This window comes from Eurosta solidaginis, chromosome 4 (genome assembly GCF_040869045.1).
Source record: "Eurosta solidaginis isolate ZX-2024a chromosome 4, ASM4086904v1, whole genome shotgun sequence".
Taxonomy (NCBI): Eukaryota; Metazoa; Arthropoda; class Insecta; order Diptera; family Tephritidae; genus Eurosta; species Eurosta solidaginis.
Window position 1 is genome coordinate 243,995,499 of NC_090322.1, and position 25,463 is coordinate 244,020,961.

General features: G+C 39.4%; 2 protein-coding genes across 3 annotated transcripts in view; one reads left to right on the forward strand and one right to left on the reverse strand.

Moving 5' to 3' along the window:
• Positions 1-968: 968 nt before the first annotated feature.
• On the reverse strand, positions 969-3,567 carry eIF2Bbeta (eukaryotic translation initiation factor 2B subunit beta). Its single transcript, XM_067785359.1, has 6 exons — positions 3,388-3,567; positions 3,233-3,319; positions 3,044-3,176; positions 2,662-2,979; positions 1,172-1,560; positions 969-1,106 (listed from the first exon to the last, which is right to left on the reverse strand). The coding sequence occupies exons 1-6, from the start codon at positions 3,441-3,443 to the stop codon at positions 1,034-1,036; spliced, it is 1,056 nt and encodes a 351-aa protein (XP_067641460.1). The 5' UTR covers positions 3,444-3,567; the 3' UTR covers positions 969-1,033.
• Positions 3,568-4,905: 1,338 nt separating this feature from the next.
• The window catches only part of Adar (Adenosine deaminase acting on RNA), a 276,010-nt gene continuing 255,452 nt past the window's right edge, over positions 4,906-25,463 (forward strand). The window contains exons 1-2 of one of the 2 annotated variants that reach the window (XM_067785365.1): positions 4,907-5,453; positions 24,013-24,561. In XM_067785365.1, the coding sequence (XP_067641466.1) occupies positions 24,529-24,561 (33 nt within the window). In that variant the 5' untranslated portion in view covers positions 4,907-5,453; positions 24,013-24,528. Of the gene's footprint in view, positions 5,454-24,012; positions 24,562-25,463 lie in introns of both variants that reach the window. The other variant, XM_067785366.1, reaches the window with a different exon arrangement.

The window sequence follows — 25,463 nt, forward strand, 5'->3', positions numbered from 1 at the left end:
GTCAACCTCACCTATCCGCGGCGAATCCTGTTTCACTAACAGACGAGGCTCTGGCGACCACAAGCTCCTCATGGAACTTGGAGGTGGGGAGGGGGGAATGGCCTGAAGGTTTAATGTGGCCACATAAATCGTTCCCGAGATGGTCGGGCTAGCACCTTAATGGTGCTGTGGTACCGGAGCGTACCGGATTTTTATCCGGCAAAGGACCATCACATCGATGACAATCCCCAAAGCCTTCGGGGAGCAACCTTATCGCTACAACAACAACAACAACAGGAACGATATAGTAAAATCACAACCAACGCTTTTGCATTGCTAGTCAAATTTCCTTAACGATGGCCATTTATAATTTGCAATATTTAACTGCAGAGAAAATATTGAGTCAAAAAACGTACGCCTTGAAATTGCAAATTTTTAAAAATCATATTGGATTGTTTTCTACAAAAGTGCATGATTGGAAATGCGCTAAATTAACATAACAGCAATGTTCTATTGTCCAGCAAATGTAAATGAAATAAATCATGAAAAACTGTTGCATACCTCAAGTCGCTGAAAGTATTTTTTATTGTGTGATCGCATAGATCATCCCAAATTTTTGAAAAATTCACAATAATTAAAATGATAAACAGAACTGAAAACGTTTCAGCAAAATGTTTTGGAATGATAAAGTGAAGGCAAAAAATTGGAAAACGTTTTAGAATAGCTTGGCGTTATGAACATTTTTGGCTTCTAAATGCTATTTTATAACGCATGGAAGAGGATTAGCAAACATGATTTTCAAACGATAAAGTAGTTCCTTGGTCTTTTTCATTCACGAGCTAATTTCTTAAAGCAAATTTCTTTTAAGCACACCACTGTGCATTTACACATCTATTCTTGGTATTTTTAATATACTATAATACTATCTTCCACCATTTAAAATTATTTACACCTTACTTTTCGCGTACATAAGACAAAGAATACAAATATTTTAACATTTAAGCTGGTTGTTTTATTTTGTTTCCCCATTTTGCCATAATGTTGTGACACTATTTTATATCTCATAATCCTCAGGATTGTACAGTTCAGTCAAAAGTCGATAGACATATGAGGGAGCATGACCACCGCTAAAAAAGATATAACAAAATGTTACTATTTTCATAAAATAAAATTGCACTTGTTTTGCACTTACATATTCGATATAAACAAAGTTACGAGCTCAGGTGGTACATAATCGAATATTGGACTATATACTTTAGCTGAATGTGACGCTATGGAATCATAATCGATAACATCTCCTGCACAGCCTACTAAATTGAAAGCATCTTGTTCGTATGAGTATAAATGTACAGGTGAAAGTTTATACATGGGCGATAGTACTATTACAGGTACTGAATAATGTTTAGCTGCTAGAGCAACTGTGTATGAGCCGCATGCAGCACGTAGGCCACCATTTGCTAGGACGCAATGTGTACCAATGATGACTTTGTTAACGCGTGACATCATAGCAAATATGGCTGAATCTGGTATGACAATAATTTCAATATTGCCGCTTGACAAGCTGGCTGCCAAATTGTGACCCTGGAGAAGAGAAGGCAAGGATTATTAGTAATAGATGCTATTTAAAAAAACTATCGCTTCGACAGGAAGAAGAGAAACTTTCCCATCTAGAATTAATTAAACCCTCAAATTTGTTTTATGTAATTATAAGCCCGAACTAGTCCCTAAACTAAATAACGTCACACAATAACAAACATCACTTTTTCCTTTCCAGATCGTCTCCCCAAAAGCCGTGCAGAGTGAGAAAGACAGTTCCGCAAGACGATGCCGTCTCAAATCATAACGGAAATGTACCGTATCATATTATCCTTAACGCTGGCGACTTCCACATGAATTTAAAGTCCAAGAGCGGGTTAGGGCGCTTAGAATCTATCCACAGCAGGTATGCATGTCGTAAGATGCTTCTAAAATATTCAAATGATTCAAGGGGTTGTCAGCGCAGTTTATAGCTTCTACAGCCCAATTGTCAACCTCAACTACCCTTGGCGAGTCATGTTTCTTTGGTAGCCAAGGCTCTGTGACCCCACGTTCCTCATGGAACTAGAGGGTGGATTCGGTATGGGCTAGAAGGCCATATCGTCCCGAGATGGTCGGGCTTGTACCTCAATGGTGGTTGCTACCGGAATGTTCCAGATCTATATCTGGCAAAGGACAATCAACATTATAACACTCTTCAAAACTTTAGGGAAGTGTCTTTATCGCTACAACAACAACATCCAAACAAAACAACAACAACAAAAACCAAATTACAAGAGCTGCCAGCGCTACACACATAAAAAGAATCATTCCCAATAGGAAGATGTGGAATAGTTCGACATTTCACTCTAAACAAACCCGTTTATATAAATTGGTCAGCGGCGTGAATAAATCCACACGCATATTCGGTTTACCGGTTGAACAAAAAATACTTCGAGCTAGGAGGAATGGGTTTTAAAAGTCGACTTAGTGTTAATTTAAGGTTTACGACGGGCACTGTAATAGGCAATTAAATGTTCTATAGTTGAATAGAAATACAAATATGAGGAAACGGTTTTAAGAAGTAAACCTAGCGCCGGTGTTTAAGCTAGGCTGTAGTAGATATCACACTACAAAAAAGGTTTTGAAACAAGCTTACATACATACCCTGCAATCTGGTGCACATTCAGCTATGATGATAGTTAAAAATTGCCGTTTCTTAACAGCACGTTTAAGAAAATTCTCAACACTACGCGAGTGTCCTAGTGTTAGTATAACTTCTGAAGAGTGTATATGTTCCTCGGCTTGTGCACATATATTTTCTGAACTTGTTTCCAATTCGATTTCCATTTCTTGCAAATGATCTAGCAACGCTTCACGTAAACCTTGCTTTGGTTCAGTATAATCGATGCTAACATCGTTACTAGTTTGTGTAACAAGTTTATGTAGTGACATTGAAGCCTGATCATCTATAAATTGATGTACCTAATAGTTGAACTCACAGTTAATGTACAAGTCTAGTGCAATAATATACTAAATTGTAATTTACCTTTGCTTTCAACAAATCAAATTCTTCTCGTATCAATTTAAGCATACGTCGCGCTATATTGGCTGTGACAATCTCTTGTGGCATCGCAGATTGCAAAATATGTCCCTGAGTACGCACTATATTCATGAGCTCCCTGTAAATAATTAAAGTCTTGAGATAAAAATTGGTTTGTGCAATGACTTAACTCACTCTGCATTCGCCCATCCTTGTCCATTGATGATTTTCTTAAATAATTGTAGTGTTTTTACCGTTATGTTATAGGAGCCTTCCAATTTACTGAAATATATTCAAGGATGCCTTCCTTAATGTTTGTGAATGGGTGTGAAATATGTTGGTGTTCTTACCGCACTTTGACGTCGTGTATCAATTGCGTTACTTCTTTAGTTGGTGGACCCTTCATTGTGAGTGTATGCAAACTATAAATTACTCAAAACTAGATATAATTCTGGATTAACTGATGAAATCGAATGTTTATTTTTGCTCGTGTCAATTTATTGGCATCAGCTGGTTGTCAAACGTGCAGTAGCGAACATAAATTACAGGGTGCTGCTCCAAAATATTGGGTGATCTTCTTAATCTCTACAACAACAACTAACTATCACACTCCCCAAAACCGTCGAGACATGTCTTTATTACGACAACAACAAAATCACAATTTGTCAGTAATCGCACCTATTGGAAGGGACAAGGAACAGTGACAAGAAGAATAATACCTATATGACATTATTTTATTTTGTCTTGGATTCCAACCTAGAAAAACTGACGAAGCTTAAAAGTGCGTGACCACTAAGCGACGGCACACGTAGCCACAAAATATTCTTTGCCGAAGAGGATAGATATGTATATCCTCTTTGTCTTTGCATATATTCTTATGGAACCATGCACATATAGCGATAGTCGGACGACACGACACGACCAAGTTGATCAATTAGGCAAAAATGCAGCGAATAATTTGTGGAACGTGTCGCGTCGCTTAGTGTGAACGCACTTTTGTATAGGGAGAATGTTTACAACAGTGCTTCGCGAAATTTTGTATATGAATGTGCAGGGCGTAATAAACTTCAATTGCCAAGTCTGAAGTTCTTTCATATTTAGCAACGCAACATCTTGGTTGAGTGTGGTCATGTTATTGGAATGCATAACCTTGTGTTAGAGCCTCCTGCGATTTACAACCATATTGACTGAATTTTTGTATGTGTGCGTGTCGGGTATTGGACGCTCGCGACTATCAAATAAAAGCCATCAATCAACATTTGCATTGAGAAACAGTAGCGTTCGGACGTGAATATGCCGTCATCGGATGATGACTTTTTTTAACCTGCAAATACAGCGGTTTTATTAAATAATAAAAAAAATAATAAAAATTTTATTAAATAATAATAAAAGCTTTACATTCCATAAAGCTGCTAAACATTGATAATTTTCAATAAATTTTAATATGAATTGCTGTTCTTCCGCGCACTTTTTCATTTTGAATGTCGACAAAAACTAAATACATCACTGCTGTTTTGTCAATCACACCCCGCGACTATCAAATAAGCAAGCGTCAAATGAAAAAATCAAAAATTTTTGATTTTCTACGTGTAGCCGACAACAAATACGTGTGTCACGAAGCCACCCGACTGCACTAACCCACACAAAATTCAGTCAATCTGGTTGTAAATCGCAGGAGGCTCTTAAACGCATCTATATGAAAAATGTTATTGTGTCACGGCCTTACACAAAAATATTTCAAAATTTCGAAAAACCTGGAGTAAAAAATTACTTTAAAATGTTGGTCAGATCTTATATGCAACCCTGTTGCCAAGAAATGCAATTCATAGAGAATACAGAAAAGAACAAATTGGAACGCATCTGATTGTGGATTGCATCTGGCGACAAGAAATTCTTGGAAGCAAATTTGTATATTTTTGCTGACAATTCGATATGAAATTTGGATAAATTCGGTTGTGTTCACGGAATACGGCGGCTTCTTTTTGTGCTTCTAATTAACATCAAGAAAATATCTTGAGAATCTAAATAAAAGCAAATCGTTTTGTGAATTAACAGCTTTGAACTTTTGCTATACTCAAAGCAGAGTAGTAGAGTAGTAGAACTAACATTCTAACAAACAAGTATAATTAAAATTTCAAACTTGTGAGTGCAAAAAAAAAAAAAACCGACTGGGGAAAATTTTATCTGCAGCGACGCAGCAAGCACCCCTAATTAATTTTGTTGCTGTTTTTGTGTTTGTGTAGAGACTTGTGGTAGCATTGTGCAAAGAGCAAAAGTTCAGAACTTTGTGGTGATTCTTTACTAAATATAAAGGTAAAATCTGTGAATTATTAAGCTGGCGGAGCGAGTAAAATCAATCAGGATTAAATCAAAAATCCAAAGAACGTCTCGTTCATCATCTGCACATGTAAAAAAGGTAGGAATCGAATCAAATATGCAAGAGAGACATTCGCAAACTAACAAAACATAAACGAAAATCATTGCAATTAATCAAAATGTGCACCTTCTGAACCTACTTACACAACATACATACATTTATACAAAACTTGGTTATTAAGATTATATTTAGTGATAGCAAAGGGAATTGTTGAAGCATTTGTAAATACACATTTCTTGAAAACTTTCAATTTTGCATATGAAAAAGTACAAAAAAAAGCCGAACTTTTGCAGTATTCCGGCGTGCGCATGAAAAAGTGGCGAACAGCACTAGTGCGGTGCTATCTTTATCGATTTTTAGGTTTTCGTTCTATTCTGTCTTGCTTGTTAAGGCGGTTTGTTATGGTATCGCATCTACATTGGAAGCAGTAAGGAAGGCGGTCGGCATGATATGTTGGTGCACAGTGGCTAGTCATTGTCGGCTGGGGCGGGTCCTTGCCAACCTTACTGTTCCTGCGCCATAAACAGAAAAATGTTCCTATCATGCCTATCAAAACTAGCAGCTGTCAAATTCAAAAAAACCTGGCAGAAGCGCAGAGACCGACTCAAAACGCTTATCAATACAAAATAAAACAACATCCGGCTGAACCGGATGTCACGGACAGACCGTTAACATTCCAAATCTAAATTCAAAAAAAATTCAAAAATTTAAAATTCAAAAAAAATAACCGCAAAAAAAAATTACCGAACCGGAGATGACCGGTTACTAACAGTTTAAATCAAACTCAAAAGAAACGCTGAAAAATTAAATAACAAAAAAGCTGAAAAAATTAAAAATAAAAAATAAAAGGGCCGAATATACATAGGGGGCGCCGCGGGTCTTGTTGCGACGCCCGGTGCATTATCCCACCCTCAAATAACCATGGCCACCGACGCACCTAAAATTTCGGTGGCCCCTTACCTGGTTCCCTAAGTGCCTTCTAAATGAGACGAATCATCAGCATTCCCATTTTTTTTTTAAATTTATTGACAATTCATTATAAATTCCTTATAACCGTTCGATATAATTTCTTAGGTGGTTATTGCCAACCAAGCTGTCCTCATCTAAGAACTTATTTGAAATGTCTACAAACTCTTTGTTTTATTTTAACTTAAATTGCTAATACTGGAGTTACTCCACAGGACGCCAGTCATTTTGTTTTATTCAATGTTAAATAAGAAAATCAATAAAGTCGATACTTAGATTAAACTATTAATATTCGGAACGTATAATGAATGAAATTAATCAAAGCTGTCATGTCTATATTTTAATCTACTAGAACGACGAAGACCACTTTGAGTCACACTATTACCAACAGCTTTATAACTATCAAGAAGACTTGGAAATCCAGAACATGAAGCTTTAGTTTGAGATTCTTCTTTAGAATCTTCATCATTAATTTCTGTTAAATTTTCATTAATATTTCCCGAAAGTTCAATTTCTTCACATTGAAGGTCTCTACTAGGAAGAATTTGAACAGTAATCTCAACCAGGTTTTTATTAATCAAAGCATTATCATCAATATTTATCTCTTAATAATTGTAAATTAAGCAAAGCTCTAGAATAAATACAATTAGCTTAAATTTTTCTTTCTTTTGAATTATTTAAACTTTCGCATATTTTCATTTCTTTCTCATATGCTCGTATGTATGTACATCTACAACTGTGTTATATAAGGTATAATACAAAAATATGTTACGTATATGCTTAAATGTTTCTATACGTCTTTATTTTATTTGTTTGTGAGTTTTTGTTGAGAACTTTGGATATATTTTCCTTAAATTGTATATAGAAAAAAAAAATTTTATTGATTGCAACCTTTTTACATTTAGTTCTTGATAACCCTCCAAACGGGGAAAGGTATTTATACTTAGTTCCTTTCTTTTTTTTTTTTTTGAGTGTATGAAATACAAAAAAAGAACCTTATAGGTATGCTACGACTTGTTACTTAGACCAGGACCGCATGTTAGCAGTAATTTTCGAACCAAACGAAACAAAAAAAAATTTTCGCTTGGTTACACCCAACAAAAAAATTGCGCTCTCATGAACGGCCTGCATATGGTTTGAATCTTGCGTTCGCGCTTTCAAAGTAATTTTGCTAAGGTTTTATAATAAGCGTTTGTAAAAGAAATGTACTGCATATTAAGACTTAAGTGGAGTGTAGTGGTCAGTGACATGGAACGAACTCACCCATTGTTCTAAATGTTGTGGTTACTGTGAGTGGCGTTGCAACAGGCCTAGGTTCGGGGCCCTGTTGTTGTTGCGGTCCGCGTCGTGATGCTGCAGCGGCCTATAGTTGGCGGCCCGGCTGCCGTTGTTAGTAAAGCTGGTGGCTATTGCGCGCGACGATGCGCCGTCGAGTATGGTAGCGTGCGCGCGGATGGTGGCAGCGCGCGATTTCGTTGGCGCTATTGTTGCCGCACTGTAATTACGGCTCTGCTGTTGTTGTTGTAACTGGTGGTTTCTGTAAGTCTGGTGGTGGTGTTGCCAATTGAGTCGTTGTTGGACCATATAGATGGGTTGTGGCTAACATTGCCGTTTCAACGGGCACATGAGCATATAAAGTGTGTGCCACAGGTGGTTGTAACTTTACTGCAACCACATTCATGTACACCTAACCGCTTGCAAATGTTTGAACCAACTTTTCAATTGTAGTGAGACTCCTCGCTGTTTTAATGCGTTCAGCAAAATTCGTATATTTTATACTTAGTAAAAGATGACTGATTGAACATAAATGGAATAAGTTCTGCTTTTTATAGTTAATAGCAGAGAAGTATGTTATAAACGATTTTCAAATGTTGTCTTTTTAGATCACATTTATTTTTCTGCAGATTGATTGATAACGTTGCAGATATCTTTCTCGTAACTTCTGTAATATTGTTACTTCATTTGCACTTTCCTGGTGTACAACTAGTTTTCTTTGTTTTTTTATAGTTGAACGGAGTGCCTTTTCCTAAAGACTTAGCTGGAAAAATATGTTGGAACCACTTGTTCTGTATGAGTTTGCCGTTTTTCATAGACGACACGCAATTCCAACGATGAGACCCACGTACGCACACGTTTTGGAGTTTAGTCAAAGCCTTCACAACTCATTAGACTTTTAGGTTATGGTTGCTGATATCAATTTCGTAGTACAATTAATCGTCACTTCAACTTGTTTCAAATTTTGTTGGCTTGTACTGAAATGCCAAGTCCACACGAGTATCTATTACACACTTATTGCTGTATTCTCATTTTTTTTTTTTTTTTTTTTGGCCTTTCCGGACGCGTGCCATCCACTTAATTGAAATTTTCTTCTTTTTTCGTGTCGTCTCAGAAAACGTGGTAGTTAGAAAAAGGGATCTTTTTTCCTTAGTGATCGCCGGTCTGTCATTTTCTTCTTGTTTTCGATAATTTTCATCGCAACCTTCGCCACATCGCTAGGTGTGTTCCCGTGAACACGCTCCCAAGTGGATCGCAGCCATATGCCGTAGCAGCAGACCGTAACAAACCTGCTTCGCTTTGGAGACCTGACGATGAAGCGAACAGGAAACCGGGTCAGCTGTGGGAAGCTACTGCCAGGGAACTTCGACGACAAGCAACGTGGGGCACGACTCACCCCTGAGATAAGAGTCTCAAAGTCCTACTACGAGCTAGCCGGGCAACATAGGTCCATCAAAAAAAAATTTAGTCAAATTTGGGAATTAATTTCGTTTCCTAGTTTTAAAAGGGCTTTGCGGCAAGTAGACATTTGTTATGGAGAACTCGTCAAAACTCCGAAAGGTTTTAGTGGTTATCGCCCCCACAAAAGGCAAGACAAAAAAAAAGTATAGACATTTTGATGGGGAGAACTCGTCCAAACTCCGAAAGGCTAGTCCGGCTTAAGCGTGGACTGCCAGGGTGTTCACGGTCCTCGGTGAGTACGCGTGTGAACATCCTATGAGGTCAGTGCTCGGGGAGGATACTGGGCGAGATGTCCCCGACCGCCAAAACGCCCAGACAAAAGTCCAATTGGTGGGTATATAAAAAAAAATCAAATTGTAGTTCGGTAAGGAAACGTTTTCCGGTTCATTGCGGACGAATGTCCGAAGCGTGGAAGCGACCTATTAATTTCCCGTTTAGGTCCTCGAGATCATACAACGCATTGCCTACTTTTCGAAGCACGCGACACTTCAGGTATTTCGGTAAGAATTTGGCGTTAATGCCCTGTTTGAAGTTACTTAAGGCAAAGTTTCTTCTGAAAACTTCCTGACCTTCCTTGTAGTTGACTTGCCTAGAGCGCTTGTTATAGGTGATTGCTCCCCTATCCTTGGCCTGATCTAAATTTCTACGGATCTGCTCACGAATATTGGTCAACTTGTCAGCTCGGCTTTCTACCGTAACCTGGTCTTCTCGAAGGCTGTCGAGTTTCCCTAAAATGTTGTACGTTGAGGCATGCTGGACCATGTTTTGGCCATATAATACAAAGTATGGAGAACACTGAATCGCCGTATGAAAATCACTTCTCAAAACTGATAAAATTTCGGGTATATGCTTATCCCAATTAGTGTGGTCAGGTTTATCCTTCAGGAAAATCCTAATCTTAGAAACAATTTCTCTATTGACGCGTTCGGATGCGTTCGCTTGGGGAGAATATAGCCCCGTCCTCACGTGCGTCACCCCGTAGTTTGCAAAAAATTGGTTCATTTCCTTCGAGATAAACTGTTTACCATTGTCACTGTGAATAAACTCAGGGACCCCTACAGCCGGAAAAATTTCTGAAGCGAAGTAATTTATAACGTTAACAGTGGTAGCTCTCTGCATGGGTTTTAGCCAAACGTATTTGGAAAAATGGTCTAGTACTATGAAAAGAAATTGATTTCGCCGCTTGGATCTCGGATACGGCCCTAGAAAGTCGCAATACAACCGCTGAAATGGCCTTTCGGATTCAAAGGTACTCCCTATAGGTGGTCTCGACTGCTGATTGGTGGGTTTTACCGTTTTGCAGGTGTCACAACGCTGGACGTAGTCCCTGACGTCCTTAGCCTGCTGCGGCCAGAAGTACTTCTGCCTAACACGCTCTAAGGTTTTCTGCCATCCGCCATGGTAACTCCGGTTAGCGTCATGTGCTAATCTCACTGCTTCCTCAGTCAACCCTTTTGGCAACCACAAACGCCACAGCGAGTCTTCTTCCCCTTCCAACCCCTTACGAAACTTAACTCTCTTGAAGATTACACCGTCCACAACTCGTAAATCCGGAAGTGACTCCTCGTTTTCGGTGACGGTCCGAATTAAGTCTAAATACTCATTGCTGGTAAATTCGGGAGAGACTAAGTCTATTTCTCCGGGTGTGGTAGTGAAAGTTAACTCGTCAACGTCAAAACGCGACAACGCGTCTGGTACTACATTCAGGGTGCCCTTACGATGTTCCATTCTAAAATCGTATCTTTGCAGTAGGAGTGACCATCTCGCCAATCTCCCGCTCAAGTCTTTTTGTGTCATCAACCACTTGAGACTGGAGTGGTCCGTAACAATCCGAAAAGGTAATCCTTCGACATAGGGTCGGAAACGCTTCACGCTAATTATGGCTGCGAGACATTCCAGCTCGGTTACTGTATAATTGCGTTGAGCATTATTCAGCTTTTTCGATACGAACGCGATTGGATGCTCAGCGCCCTCATCGTCGACCTGGAACAACACTCCGCCAACACCTATTTTGGAAGCGTCGCATTGTATTACGAATTCCCTTGAAAAGTCTGGTTGGGCCAAAACAGGGGCGGAACTCAAAGCTACTTTTAGCTTCTCGAAGGCCTCTACAGCTTCAGAGGTAAGCTTGAACGGGCCTGCTGACTTACGGAGACAGTCGGTCAAGGGACCTGCCAAGTCAGCAAAATTGGTAATAAACGTTCGGTACCAATTCGCCATGCCCACAAACCTACGCACTTGCCGAGGGGATTTAGGGATCGGGAAGTTTTGTATTGCTTCTACTTTTCCCGGATCCACTTTCAGACACCCGCTGCCTATCAAATACCCTAAGTAGCGTATTTCCTTCTGACAAAATTTACTTTTTTCCACATTTATTGTCAGACCTGCATCTCTCAAACAGTTCGCCACTTCCGCTAGCAATTTTAGATGATCCTCAAAATTAGTGCTACATACCATCAGATCGTCCAGGTAGACAAAGACGTTCTCTCGCAGACGCGAAGGGATCGCCTTGTCCATCAGCCTACTCATAGTCTGCGGTCCATTGCACAGACCAAATGGCATCACCTTGAAGTGGTACAGAGGCCTCCCCGGAACTGCGAATGCTGTTTTTTCCTTAGAGGACTCTGTCAATTTGATCTGGAAGAACGCGTCTTTCAGATCAATGCCACTAATAAAATGCGTGTCCTTGAGTCTGCTCAATAAGCCGTTGATATGAGGCAGGGGGTACGAATCCTTCTTAGTCACCGCGTTGACCTTTCTCGAATCTATGCACAGCCTGACTTTGCCTGGTTTCCGGACCAGTACTACAGGACTACACCACGGGGAGTTGGATTCCTCTATAACTCCTAACTGTAGTAACCTGTCTAGTTCTCTAAAAGCTTCGGCTTGCCTCGGCAACGAAAGAGGGAAATGTTTGCTTTTTATGGGTACAGCATCACCGGTGTCGATGTGATGCTCCACTAATTTAGTTTGCCCTAGGCCTAACTTCTCGTACGAAGGAAACGTCTCGATGACTTTTCGCAATTCTGATTTCTGTTCTGGTGACAATTCATGGAGGTTAAGTTCCTCTTCCTTTTCAAGCCTAGTCTCTAAACACTCTACGCTCGGGAATATTTCGGGAGCTAACGCGAATGCTCTCCAAAAATCTACCCCGAAGTATGCTTCTTGGAGCAATGAGGGAACAAGGTAAAAACGAATAATCTTTGTGAGATTTTTAAAAGTGACCGGCAGAGATACTGAGCCTAAAATTTTTTGTTTGTTGCCGCCTGCGGTATATACGAACGCATGTAAGGGCTGATATTCGAAGCCGTTATCCTTTAGGAATTCTACTCCATTTTTCCCTAAGATGGAGACGTTGGCTCCCGAGTCTAACAACCCTACAAGAAAACTATTTTTAATTCTAGCCTTTACTAAAGGCCTTTCGTCCTCTGTAAGCGTTAACGTGGTGGCTTGCAGCAGTCTACGCTCCTGTACTCTCCGGTGGTATCTCTTCCTACACTTCAAAATATTGTCCGATACCGGATATTGGTCAAAAATGGTATGTCTCAATTGTTCATACCTATCCTCCCTTTCTTTTAGGGTTGGGAAAAGTTGCGTTTGGCACGCGACATCCCTATGCTGGCGTCGCCGAATTTTGATTTGCTCGCCCATCGTGAAAGAGGACGTTCGACTCTCGGCTTCAGAACTGTCTGTACTGTCAGGGTAAGTTATTATTACTTTGGAGGGCTCTTCTGCCAGGGTACTACAGCACCTCGGAAGCTCACCACCTCCATGCAGAGATTCGCCCTCTGGGTCAGCGCACGGGACGACGCCTCGAGCACTGGCTGATGTGGGGGCTATGAAGCCGAACGAGGTTCCCCCGCCTTCTCGCTCGGGTACTGGTTTCCCTGCCTGCGATGGTCCCTAGGGCATTTGGGGGTGAATACACCCTTATACCCACATTTAAAACAAAAAGGACTTTTTATGGGTTCCTCACAATATATATAGGAGTGCCCCATTCCTTGGCAATTCCAGCATTGGATTCCCGAGTAGTCCGGTCTTCTGCTGCGTCTATATTCCAGCGCCTCTATCTGCGGGTCTATCTCGCCGTCCTCGCCTTCCATCTTCATGTCCGGGGTTGTCACGCGTGCCTCGCTTACATGCCGTCCTGGGTAAATGGCTCCCAGCAGCTTGCTCTCTTTCAGCACTTGTTCACCTCGGCGTGCTACATCGCGTAGATCATGGAGGTTCCTCACGTCCGCATTAAAAAGCATTAGCTTAAGGCTACTGTTGACGTTCCTTTTTATTATGTCAATCAGTAGAAGCTCTGACATCGGCTCCTTTAAGCGCGCGTTCAAGGAGATTATGTCCGCGTGAAACACGTCATAACACTCACTTGCCTTTTGCTTGCGCATGGAGATCTCCATCATGATCTCGTGGTCCGTTTTCAAGGTGCCAAACTCTCTTTTTAAGGAGTAGCACAAAAAGGCATATGTCGCATTTGGGTTTTGTTTGGTAAACAGCCAGTACCATTCTTCGGCTCGTCCAGAAAGGAACAAGTGGAAACTGGCCATTATTTGTTCGTCCGGGCATTGTGTGCGCTCACACAAAGTGTTCAGTTTAAACAGAAAATCGGCTACGCTGCCATTGCCGTCGAACGCGATTTTCCACTCCTGCGGTTTTACGGTGATGCTGCTTGGAGTCGGGTACATTGGTGGTACTCCCGATGGCAATGGGTTACGGTCCATCCTACTCGCGTTCCTGTGTTGCTGGTGCGCTTGCTGCGTGGATTCGAGAGCGGCGTTGAGCTGGGCCATGTTGGATCTAATTGAGCCCATCTCTCTCCGCATTTCCTCCTGCGAAGCCTGAAACAGTTGGTGTAGCACGTCCACCCACGAGCCTGCACGGTTGGCTTCGTCCTGCGTTCCTAAGGTCCGATCGCTTGTAGCGTCTCCGAAATTTCCTATGTCCTGGTTTGGGGGTAAGGCACCAGCTCCTTCGGGTGCGTAGATCGCCGCATTGGGCATTAGCCCCGAGATATCGTGCACGTTCACATGACTGGTGCTTACGGGTATGTCTATTTTGTCGCGCGGGTCGTTCAGGTCCGAGCCTATGTTAAACAGCGCGGGATCTCCGCGATGTCCCCCTACTGGGGTGTGCACCACCAAGGGACGCCTGGCCTTGGGGAAAGCCCCCCTATTATTGCTACCCCGATTCGGGTTTCCCCTGTAATTCCCCGCGCTCCCGAACGGTGTGTTCCGGCCCTGATGCCCGAATGGCTGGTCGCGCGACATGTTCAGGGGGGAAAAAAAAATTTTTGGTCAAGCAAAAACTTATGCCCGTACGGCGCTTAGAAAAAAAAAATTATATGGAGGAAAAAAAAATAAAAATTTGAGCGCGAATAATTACTGCAAAAAAAAATCGCAAAAAAAAATTTTCAGTTAAATATGTGTCCTAATACTCATGGGAATGCTGACATCCCCCTCCGAAGGCACTCGGGATACAGGCAAAACTAAAAAATGAAAAAAAAATTACATAAACTCATTCATACATGTCCCTAGTGCTCCCAACCGCAGTGCGAGGGGGTCTTAAGGCCCCCTCCGGGACTGGTTGGGGTCACTAGGGTCACTCCAGGCACACACGGGTCGGTCTCAACACGCCCAGCCGCAACGCAGGGGCAGTCTCCAGGGGGCTTGCCCCTGGGACTGGTTGGGGGGGTGTTGAGGCCTCCCGTCCATCCTCGCTGGACACCCCTCCTGCCTCCGCCGCAATGGGTGGAGCGGTTTCGGAACCGCTCCCCCAGTCTGGCGGGACAGGAAGGAGTGCCACTCTGAATCCCAGCTCAACCCGTCACAGTCCAGGTGGTATTCGAATCTACCACCTGGGACGTGGGATGAGCTGGGGTTCTTCCAACTCACACACACTCTCACACAAGACAACACAAAATTCGGCATATAACTAAAAAAAACTACTTTACAAAAAAAACTTTTTAAAATTTACTAATAAGAGAAAAAAAAACCCAATTAGCGGACATATATTTTCCAATGCCGACTGCAGACAACTTTCCGGGAAAACAAAAAAAAACCCCAATTACAAAAAAAAATAAAGTGCGTGCAGCACTGCCTCACTGGGTGAAATCAAAAAAATCCGGAGGACTGACGTGAAGTCCCGTGACCCCTTCGGCCACTGCCCCCGATGACCAGCCCGGACAACCTGATCCGTCCAACCATCCCACCGCAACGTAGGTGGCAGCTTCTGTGGCTGCTCACTCGGACTGGTGGGATGGTCAACCTCACAGGTTGACCCGACTGACCCCCGTGGCCAGCGCCTTAGGTGCCACGTTGGGCGCCATCTGTTATGGTATCGCATCTACATTGGAAGCAGTAAGGAAGGCGGTCGGCATGATATGTTGGTGCACAGTGGCTAGTCATTGTCGGCTGGGGCGGGTCCTTGCCAACCTTACTGTTCCTGCGCCATAAACAGAAAAATGTTCCTATCATGCCTATCAAAACTAGCAGCTGTCAAATTCAAAAAAACCTGGCAGAAGCGCAGAGACCGACTCAAAACGCTTATCAATACAAAATAAAACAACATCCGGCTGAACCGGATGTCACGGACAGACCGTTAACATTCCAAATCTAAATTCAAAAAAAATTCAAAAATTTAAAATTCAAAAAAAATAACCGCAAAAAAAAATTACCGAACCGGAGATGACCGGTTACTAACAGTTTAAATCAAACTCAAAAGAAACGCTGAAAAATTAAATAACAAAAAAGCTGAAAAAATTAAAAATAAAAAATAAAAGGGCCGAATATACATAGGGGGCGCCGCGGGTCTTGTTGCGACGCCCGGTGCATTATCCCACCCTCAAATAACCATGGCCACCGACGCACCTAAAATTTCGGTGGCCCCTTACCTGGTTCCCTAAGTGCCTTCTAAATGAGACGAATCATCAGCATTCCCATTTTTTTTTTAAATTTATTGACAATTCATTATAAATTCCTTATAACCGTTCGATATAATTTCTTAGGTGGTTATTGCCAACCAAGCTGTCCTCATCTAAGAACTTATTTGAAATGTCTACAAACTCTTTGTTTTATTTTAACTTAAATTGCTAATACTGGAGTTACTCCACAGGACGCCAGTCATTTTGTTTTATTCAATGTTAAATAAGAAAATCAATAAAGTCGATACTTAGATTAAACTATTAATATTCGGAACGTATAATGAATGAAATTAATCAAAGCTGTCATGTCTATATTTTAATCTACTAGAACGACGAAGACCACTTTGAGTCACACTATTACCAACAGCTTTATAACTATCAAGAAGACTTGGAAATCCAGAACATGAAGCTTTAGTTTGAGATTCTTCTTTAGAATCTTCATCATTAATTTCTGTTAAATTTTCATTAATATTTCCCGAAAGTTCAATTTCTTCACATTGAAGGTCTCTACTAGGAAGAATTTGAACAGTAATCTCAACCAGGTTTTTATTAATCAAAGCATTATCATCAATATTTATCTCTTAATAATTGTAAATTAAGCAAAGCTCTAGAATAAATACAATTAGCTTAAATTTTTCTTTCTTTTGAATTATTTAAACTTTCGCATATTTTCATTTCTTTCTCATATGCTCGTATGTATGTACATCTACAACTGTGTTATATAAGGTATAATACAAAAATATGTTACGTATATGCTTAAATGTTTCTATACGTCTTTATTTTATTTGTTTGTGAGTTTTTGTTGAGAACTTTGGATATATTTTCCTTAAATTGTATATAGAAAAAAAAAATTTTATTGATTGCAACCTTTTTACATTTAGTTCTTGATAACCCTCCAAACGGGGAAAGGTATTTATACTTAGTTCCTTTCTTTTTTTTTTTTTTGAGTGTATGAAATACAAAAAAAGAACCTTATAGGTATGCTACGACTTGTTACTTAGACCAGGACCGCATGTTAGCAGTAATTTTCGAACCAAACGAAACAAAAAAAAATTTTCGCTTGGTTACACCCAACAAAAAAATTGCGCTCTCATGAACGGCCTGCGTATGGTTTGAATCTTGCGTTCGCGCTTTCAAAGTAATTTTGCTAAGGTTTTATAATAAGCGTTTGTAAAAGAAATGTACTGCATATTAAGACTTAAGTGGAGTGTAGTGGTCAGTGACATGGAACGAACTCACCCATTGTTCTAAATGTTGTGGTTACTGTGAGTGGCGTTGCAACAGGCCTAGGTTCGGGGCCCTGTTGTTGTTGCGGTCCGCGTCGTGATGCTGCAGCGGCCTATAGTTGGCGGCCCGGCTGCCGTTGTTAGTAAAGCTGGTGGCTATTGCGCGCGACGATGCGCCGTCGAGTATGGTAGCGTGCGCGCGGATGGTGGCAGCGCGCGATTTCGTTGGCGCTATTGTTGCCGCACTGTAATTACGGCTCTGCTGTTGTTGTTGTAACTGGTGGTTTCTGTAAGTCTGGTGGTGGTGTTGCCAATTGAGTCGTTGTTGGACCATATAGATGGGTTGTGGCTAACATTGCCGTTTCAACGGGCACATGAGCATATAAAGTGTGTGCCACAGGTGGTTGTAACTTTACTGCAACCACATTCATGTACACCTAACCGCTTGCAAATGTTTGAACCAACTTTTCAATTGTAGTGAGACTCCTCGCTGTTTTAATGCGTTCAGCAAAATTCGTATATTTTATACTTAGTAAAAGATGACTGATTGAACATAAATGGAATAAGTTCTGCTTTTTATAGTTAATAGCAGAGAAGTATGTTATAAACGATTTTCAAATGTTGTCTTTTTAGATCACATTTATTTTTCTGCAGATTGATTGATAACGTTGCAGATATCTTTCTCGTAACTTCTGTAATATTGTTACTTCATTTGCACTTTCCTGGTGTACAACTAGTTTTCTTTGTTTTTTTATAGTTGAACGGAGTGCCTTTTCCTAAAGACTTAGCTGGAAAAATATGTTGGAACCACTTGTTCTGTATGAGTTTGCCGTTTTTCATAGACGACACGCAATTCCAACGATGAGACCCACGTACGCACACGTTTTGGAGTTTAGTCAAAGCCTTCACAACTCATTAGACTTTTAGGTTATGGTTGCTGATATCAATTTCGTAGTACAATTAATCGTCACTTCAACTTGTTTCAAATTTTGTTGGCTTGTACTGAAATGCCAAGTCCACACGAGTATCTATTACACACTTATTGCTGTATTCTCATTTTTTTTTTTTTTTTTTTTGGCCTTTCCGGACGCGTGCCATCCACTTAATTGAAATTTTCTTCTTTTTTCGTGTCGTCTCAGAAAACGTGGTAGTTAGAAAAAGGGATCTTTTTTCCTTAGTGATCGCCGGTCTGTCATTTTCTTCTTGTTTTCGATAATTTTCATCGCAACCTTCGCCACATCGCTAGGTGTGTTCCCGTGAACACGCTCCCAAGTGGATCGCAGCCATATGCCGTAGCAGCAGACCGTAACAGGTTCCTGAGGGCAGGGGCAGCTGCTCTACTGTGCTACAACTGTTGGCGAACAATGATAACTAGGTGGTTGGTGAGTTGGTCGGTTGGATGCTTGATAGAGCTAAGATGGGGCTTATCATAGAGGGTACCTAGATGTTAATGTGAAAGTACCAATTGAGGACTAAAATGTCAAAAAATGGTAATTGTTTACTTTACTCACAACTGCTAAAACTCGTCCAAAAATATCAGGAGAGGTGTTAAAAGACGCGTATCAATCTCGACAACAATAATCCGAAGCCGGAAAATAAAAATTGTGTATCTGTCCGGAGATATTTGCAGATGAAGTTGGCGATTTTCTTGTGGTTGTTGTAATTGGTACCCACAAAAAAAAATTGCAGTAGCCACGGTTATACCACACAACCGGACTTGGCATGGCATAGCCCTGGGTTATTTTTTATAAGCGCAGCCGAAGGCCGCCAACGCAGAAAGGTGTTCCGCGCAAAAATACTATGGATCTCACCCCCGGTTTCGGAGTGCTCCGGGCCATTTTTCGGTTTTTTGGAAATGACTTTTGACGGAAATAAAATTTTGAATTTCCGCCCAGGATGGTCCTGGGATCAAAACGCGTCTTTTGACACCTCTCCCGATATCTTTGGTCGGGTTTTAGCAGTTGTGAGCTAAAGTAAACAATTACCCAAAAAATTACTTGTATTGTAATTGATGTAGAGCTATAGATTCTGTGTAGTATGCAAAATGATGTAAACTGTCGTTGAGCAACGACTCGCTGTGAAATTGAGCCATAATAATAATGAAATTCTGATGAGTACTTCGAAGTGAAAGCTATATGATGCATAGTTTTCGATGCTAAGAGGCAACTGAGATTCACAGACCCAAAGGTCAAAGGAGTCGAAAAAGTTCCGGAGGCTACTACCGGCAAAGCACTGTCACAAGGAAAATATTCCCTTAACATTCGGGACAGCTACTACAACAAAAACCCGTAGCACAGCAACAAGGGACGCCTAGAATAAACCCCCGGTAGGTATCCCTGCCGCAAGAGGCAACTAAAATGCATCTTTAAAGGGCTTGCCACCGCAATTTCTTGCTTTCCAAGTCAATTGACAACCTCACCTACCCGTCGCGAGTCCTATTTTTTTTAGCAAGCGAGGCTTTGGTGACCCAAGTTCCTCATGGAACTGGGGGGGTGGGGATGGGATGGCCAAGAAGACTAAATATGGTAATCTTAAATCATGTATATTGGAACGATCTTCCGTCATCCCTTGTCAAATTTGGTTTTGAGAAAACCCGTTTTCGGCGTTGTGCCATCATCAGTGTCAATTTTCGGAGAACGAACACACTGCCCAACATCGATAACACTGCCCAAAACCTTCGGGGAATGACCTTATCCCTACAACTACAACAAGCGTATATACGTAGCATTTACAACCATCTAATAAAATAACATGGGTCTCAGATCTTGCTGAATACAACCGTGTCAGTACAGACAGGATTAACCTGGAGGCCACTTTCACGTGACCAGCTATATTCAATGCGATCAGCAGTACTTCGCCTAAAGTTTGAAAATATTGTCCGGTTGCTATAAGGGCGATGTTATCTGCGTATTCTGGAGATGTGTCAAGTAGTAGGCCGTCCCCGAAAGCTTAAAACGCTTTTGAGCGCTGACCCCGACTAAAACATTGTTGTTAGTGCTGTTGGGATCCCTTACGATCTGGAAGTTTCACATTAAGATACTCCGGGTCCGTCTCCTGGCCCCGGTCTTGAGAAATAGTTTTGCTGCATTTGCCGGAAAAGAATCTTTTTAGGACGGTAATACTCTTGTCAGTGTGTCTCGTGTAAGGGATGGTTGCATTGGATAGGTTGTTCTGGGCTAGATCCCAAAACCAGACGTCCACGTAACTTCTATAAATCGTTTGTGGCTCCTTGCTGTTCACGCCCTAGGGCGTCCCGTAGTCCACGCCTTACGCCAATGCTTACCCAAGGACGTCCAGTCCCAGGGCCACAACAGCAGTTGCGTTCTATTCTTCCACAACCCGTCACTTACTCCCAAACTTCGTTCTGGATGCTGTAACAGGCTAAACTCTTACCTATCCAAAATCAACCCCGATATACAAAATGTATGCCCCGCTTGCAATGTGTCCCCACATGACACCAACCATCTCATCAATTGTAATGTGGAACCAACGCCTCTAACACCCCTCTCATTATGGTCCACCCCTGTTGAAACTGCAAGTTTCCTTGGACTCCCGTTAGAGGATATTGATGACAATTTGTGATTGGTCGCAGCTATTAGGTGGGGCGAAGCACTGCTACAACAACAACAACAACAACGTGAAAACCAACGCAGAATAATTTTTCTCAAAAAGCGCTTCGGCTGACCGGAAAACACAAATTATGCAGATCATTTAATTTTGCACGAATACGAATGTCGTCCATTCGCACTCCAAGCACTGCCCAAAAATTCCAGCTTTCGCTAAGGCTAAAACTCAATTGCCAAAATACCGCCTAAGTCCTATGTAGAAGTATAGGAATTGGCTGTTATACCTTGTGACCATATGACACTAAATATTCCATACTGTGCACTTTAAGATATAAAAGTCCCAAAAGCAACATCGTCCGACCTAAAGTATGCAATATAGAACTAGAATGTTTTTAGCGAATTAATTCTTTTAGGCTCACTATCGTTATAGAATTTTTTTATTTAAAAAATGAAAGTAGAAATATTTACATTTGTTAAAAGTAAGCGAACATATTTACACTATAGTGTTTTGTTATTTTGTCAGCGTAAACTCTTTAAAACAAATGTGAATGTATTCTAAATATAAACTAGAATGCATTTAAAGAAAAATCCAGTTCTTTCCTTGCACAAATTGCTTTGGAGTCACACAGTCAAAGCACTCCGACAACCCACAGCCGACAATTGTTTTTTATTAAGCAGAATGGAAGCGGGAAAGTATATAGGATGACTGAGAATAATTACATTTCTTGATGTGAGCAACCTTTTTTTTAATTTTTCTTAAAAATATAAAACGAATTTCATATCAAAGTGCGAGTAGATTCAAATCGCCCTCCCCCCCTCGTTATGAATGTATTAAATTTGATATTAAAAATTAAAATGGGCGAAAAAATACAATTTACAAAATGAAAGTAAAAAAAATGTTAAAAAACTAACAATTAATATATGTACATATGTATGTATGTAAATTGAAAAAAAAAAATTTTAACCAAATTTAATTTAAAATTTATGAAAATTTAATAATTAAATTAAATTAAAAAAATTTTGTGTATCCATTGGTAGTATTTTTAAGAATTTTTATAAAAACTAAAGGAAGCAAAAAATCTTAAAATAATTAAATAAAATAAATGTTAGGCGCGATAACCTCCGAAGAGATTCTAGGCCGAGCTTCTCTTCCGATTTGCGTCGTGTTCCTTTTTAATTTTTCCTACAAATTGACGGGACGGGACCTACTTATTTTGTGCCGACTCCGAACAGCATCTGCGAGGCAGAAATACATGGCAGAAATACACTCGGAGTGCTTGCCAAACACTGCCGAGGGGCGACCCCGCTTAGAAAAATTTTCTTCTAATTGAAAAACCTTATTTCTAAAATTTTGATGTTGCTTTGCCCGGGGTGTGAACCCGACTTTAGCTTTTAAACAATCTGTTTTGCATAATTTTTTTCGAAAAACCCAATTTTCTTTACCAAGGCATTTAAAAAAAATTAAGAAAAACAAAGCTTAATAAAAAAAATTCACGAAACAAATTTTAAATTTTCAGAAATCTATTACTATTGATTAAAAGAAAAAACGGAAGTCAATCATTACCCCATTAGAAGAATGCGCTTAATCCGCATGTAATTTGTGAGTTGAAAAAACAACGAAGAGTTAAAAATATAAAAAAGTTATAATAATTTTTGTTGTTAAATCGGCCTATTGATTTCTAAGATCGCGGGTTTGAATCGAACTCAAGGCCTAACAATAATTATTTTATCATTATTATTGTTATGATAAATTTTTTCTTAATTGAAAAAAATTATTAAATTAGAATAGAAGAAAGAAACAATTTAGACAACTGCCAAAGCTCGTTGTATAGATCTATTTCGGGAACTGCTAAATTCCTTCATCGGCAACGTTTAGCCGCCGCTGCTATAACCATTTTTTTGTTTGTCTTCATTATTTCTACTTCTACTTATTGTTAGGCCTTGAGCTTGTTTCAAACCCGCGATCTTAGAAATCAGTAGGCCGATATAACAACAAAAATTGTTAATACATCCCAGAGAATGGGGAAAGTGTTAAAAAAATATGACACTATGGCATCATAGCCATCAAACAAGCCCAATTTTCACATCCAATCTGCAACAGATGTCGCAGTGCTGTGAATATCAATTGGCAAGAACCAGAATAGAAGTAGGATTAATGAAGACAAACAAAAAACCGCTGTGATGGCTGAATTGTTATAGCAGCGGCGCCTAAACGTTGCCGATGAATGAATTTAGCAGTTCCCGAAATGGATCTATACAACGAGCTTCGGCTCTTTCTTCCTTCTATTCTAATTTAATAATTTTTTCAATTAAGAAAAAATTTATCATAACAATAATAATGATAAAATAATTATTGTTAGGCCTTGAGTTCGATTCAAACCCGTGATCTTAAAAAAGTTATATTAAAAAAAAAAAAAAACTAACAAAAAATTAAGAAATTTTGGATAGTTTGCTTTAGATAAAGAAAAAATGAACAACAAGCGACAAACCCTTCTCGAAATATTAAAAAAGATGTCGCGAAATCCGTGACGAACTCTATGGTAGAATGAGTTGCTATGGAATGCACCATAGGTAGATACATGTATTTACTTAAATTTAGAAAAAAATTGATTATAAAATTATAAATTCATCAAACTAGCAAATTTTAATTTTGAATCTTCAAAACTTTATAGTTATGCCGCTTTGATATGGAACGGCTCATTCAAGAAAATATAATTAGAAGTTGAGAAATCAATTTAATATCAGAAAAACAATTATGCCCGGTTGTTTAGTGCAAATTTAAACTCCAGTTAAAGTTGTCTAGAGTTTAAACTTCTAAAATTGCTCGATAATATAAAATTTCCCTTATCTTATCTTTTTTTTTCTTAGCTTATCTCGGATTGATCGGCCAAAATGGCAGAGTTAAAAAACTCTAGTCAATTTTAACTGTAGTAAGACTCACACTGCGAAACCAGGCCTTAGAAACACAAATACATAATAGCTTGTGGTTTTCTCAGACACCCTGTACATACGTCATGCTTCCTAGTGTGCTTTGCTAATTTGTAGTTTTGTATCTATGTATGTATGTATGAACGTATATTTGTAATATTAGAATAACAATCCTACAGTTTTTTTAGTAATTTAAGTAATTTAATTTATTTCATCTATTTTTTTCTTTTTATAAATATTTATCATTTTAGGCGCGCTAAGCTACCATACAAGCAAAACAAAAACCAGCAAACAATTAAATTTTTATTGGTTACCACAGCAAGAAAAAAGTAATTAAATTGGAAAAAAGAAAAAAAATCAAAATTTTGGAAATAAAAGTTTTTAAAACGAAATTTGAAAGAAAAATTTGGAAAATTTTAGTAAAAAAGTAGCATTTGCTCTCATTTGCATACACACAATATTGACGTAAATATATTGCTAACAAATATATTCCCAAGCACTATAAACTAGTTTTGGTAAAAAAAAATAAAATAAAAAAAATAAAAAATTGTGAACAGTTAAAAAAGAATTTAACATCCCAAATCTGAGCCAAAAATACTCATCCTTCCTGCAGACAAACCTACATATATTTACAAATCCTACTATCAGCACCACAACCACAATCAAGAACCACAACCAATCCACCTTCATTCAACTTCCTTAATTGGACTAAATAAAGAAAAAAAAAAAACAAATTCAAATATAGAATTCGCATAAAAATCCAAGTCATGCTAAACAACGGCACAAACAATTCGCCGCATGTAAGTAGAGTTCAACAATGATTAAATATGTACATAATTTTATTATTATTCATAATTTCTGTGTTGTTTGTTTGTTTGTACGTATGTTTGTTGTGTGATAGTTTCTTATTTTTTATTTCTATTATATTTTTTGTGTATAGTAAACATTTCTTGTATTTTCTTCATAAGTACCTTTATCTAACATAGTATGTGATGTTGTAGCTGTTTTTTCTTCTCACAGAGGAGCAATACTTACATTATAACTATACATATTTACAGATATATGTACATAGCTTCATAAATACATAACCCATTAATTTTTATTGTTACATTATTATTGCTAGTTATTAGAGGAATTCAATGACAAAAGATGTCAGGCCGTCGGTGCATTACTTGGCAAAAAATTCTAATGTGTATACAATGACAGGCGCAATTGCTCGAAATTATGTACATATGTATGTACCTATACTCAAAATAATACGAAAATTGTTCAAAGGAATAAAACAATTCTGCTCGTACACTTTGTTTACTTAATATTTTTATTGCATACCAAAGATGTTACACTGAGGGAAATCCATAACTATTGATAGTACGATGTCCTTATCATAATCCAATTAAGAAGTGATATCCATACAAACTTTGTAAGAAACATTTGCTGTGGATAAATAGGACACTCTTGAAAAAGAAACTGAAACTTTTTCATGGGTTGCATTCAGATCCTTTGTTTTGTACGCAAGCGTTCACCTGGCTAAGGCATACAACACATTGGTTTACATAAATTTCAGTCATATTGAAAAAAAGGGGTATTCTCTATGTCTAGAATCCATAGAAAACGTAGAAAGTTTTTCATTTTACTGTCAAAAATTTTCTACACGCGACAACAAAACACATTTGTGGAAAACTTTTACGGTTTCTAGACAATT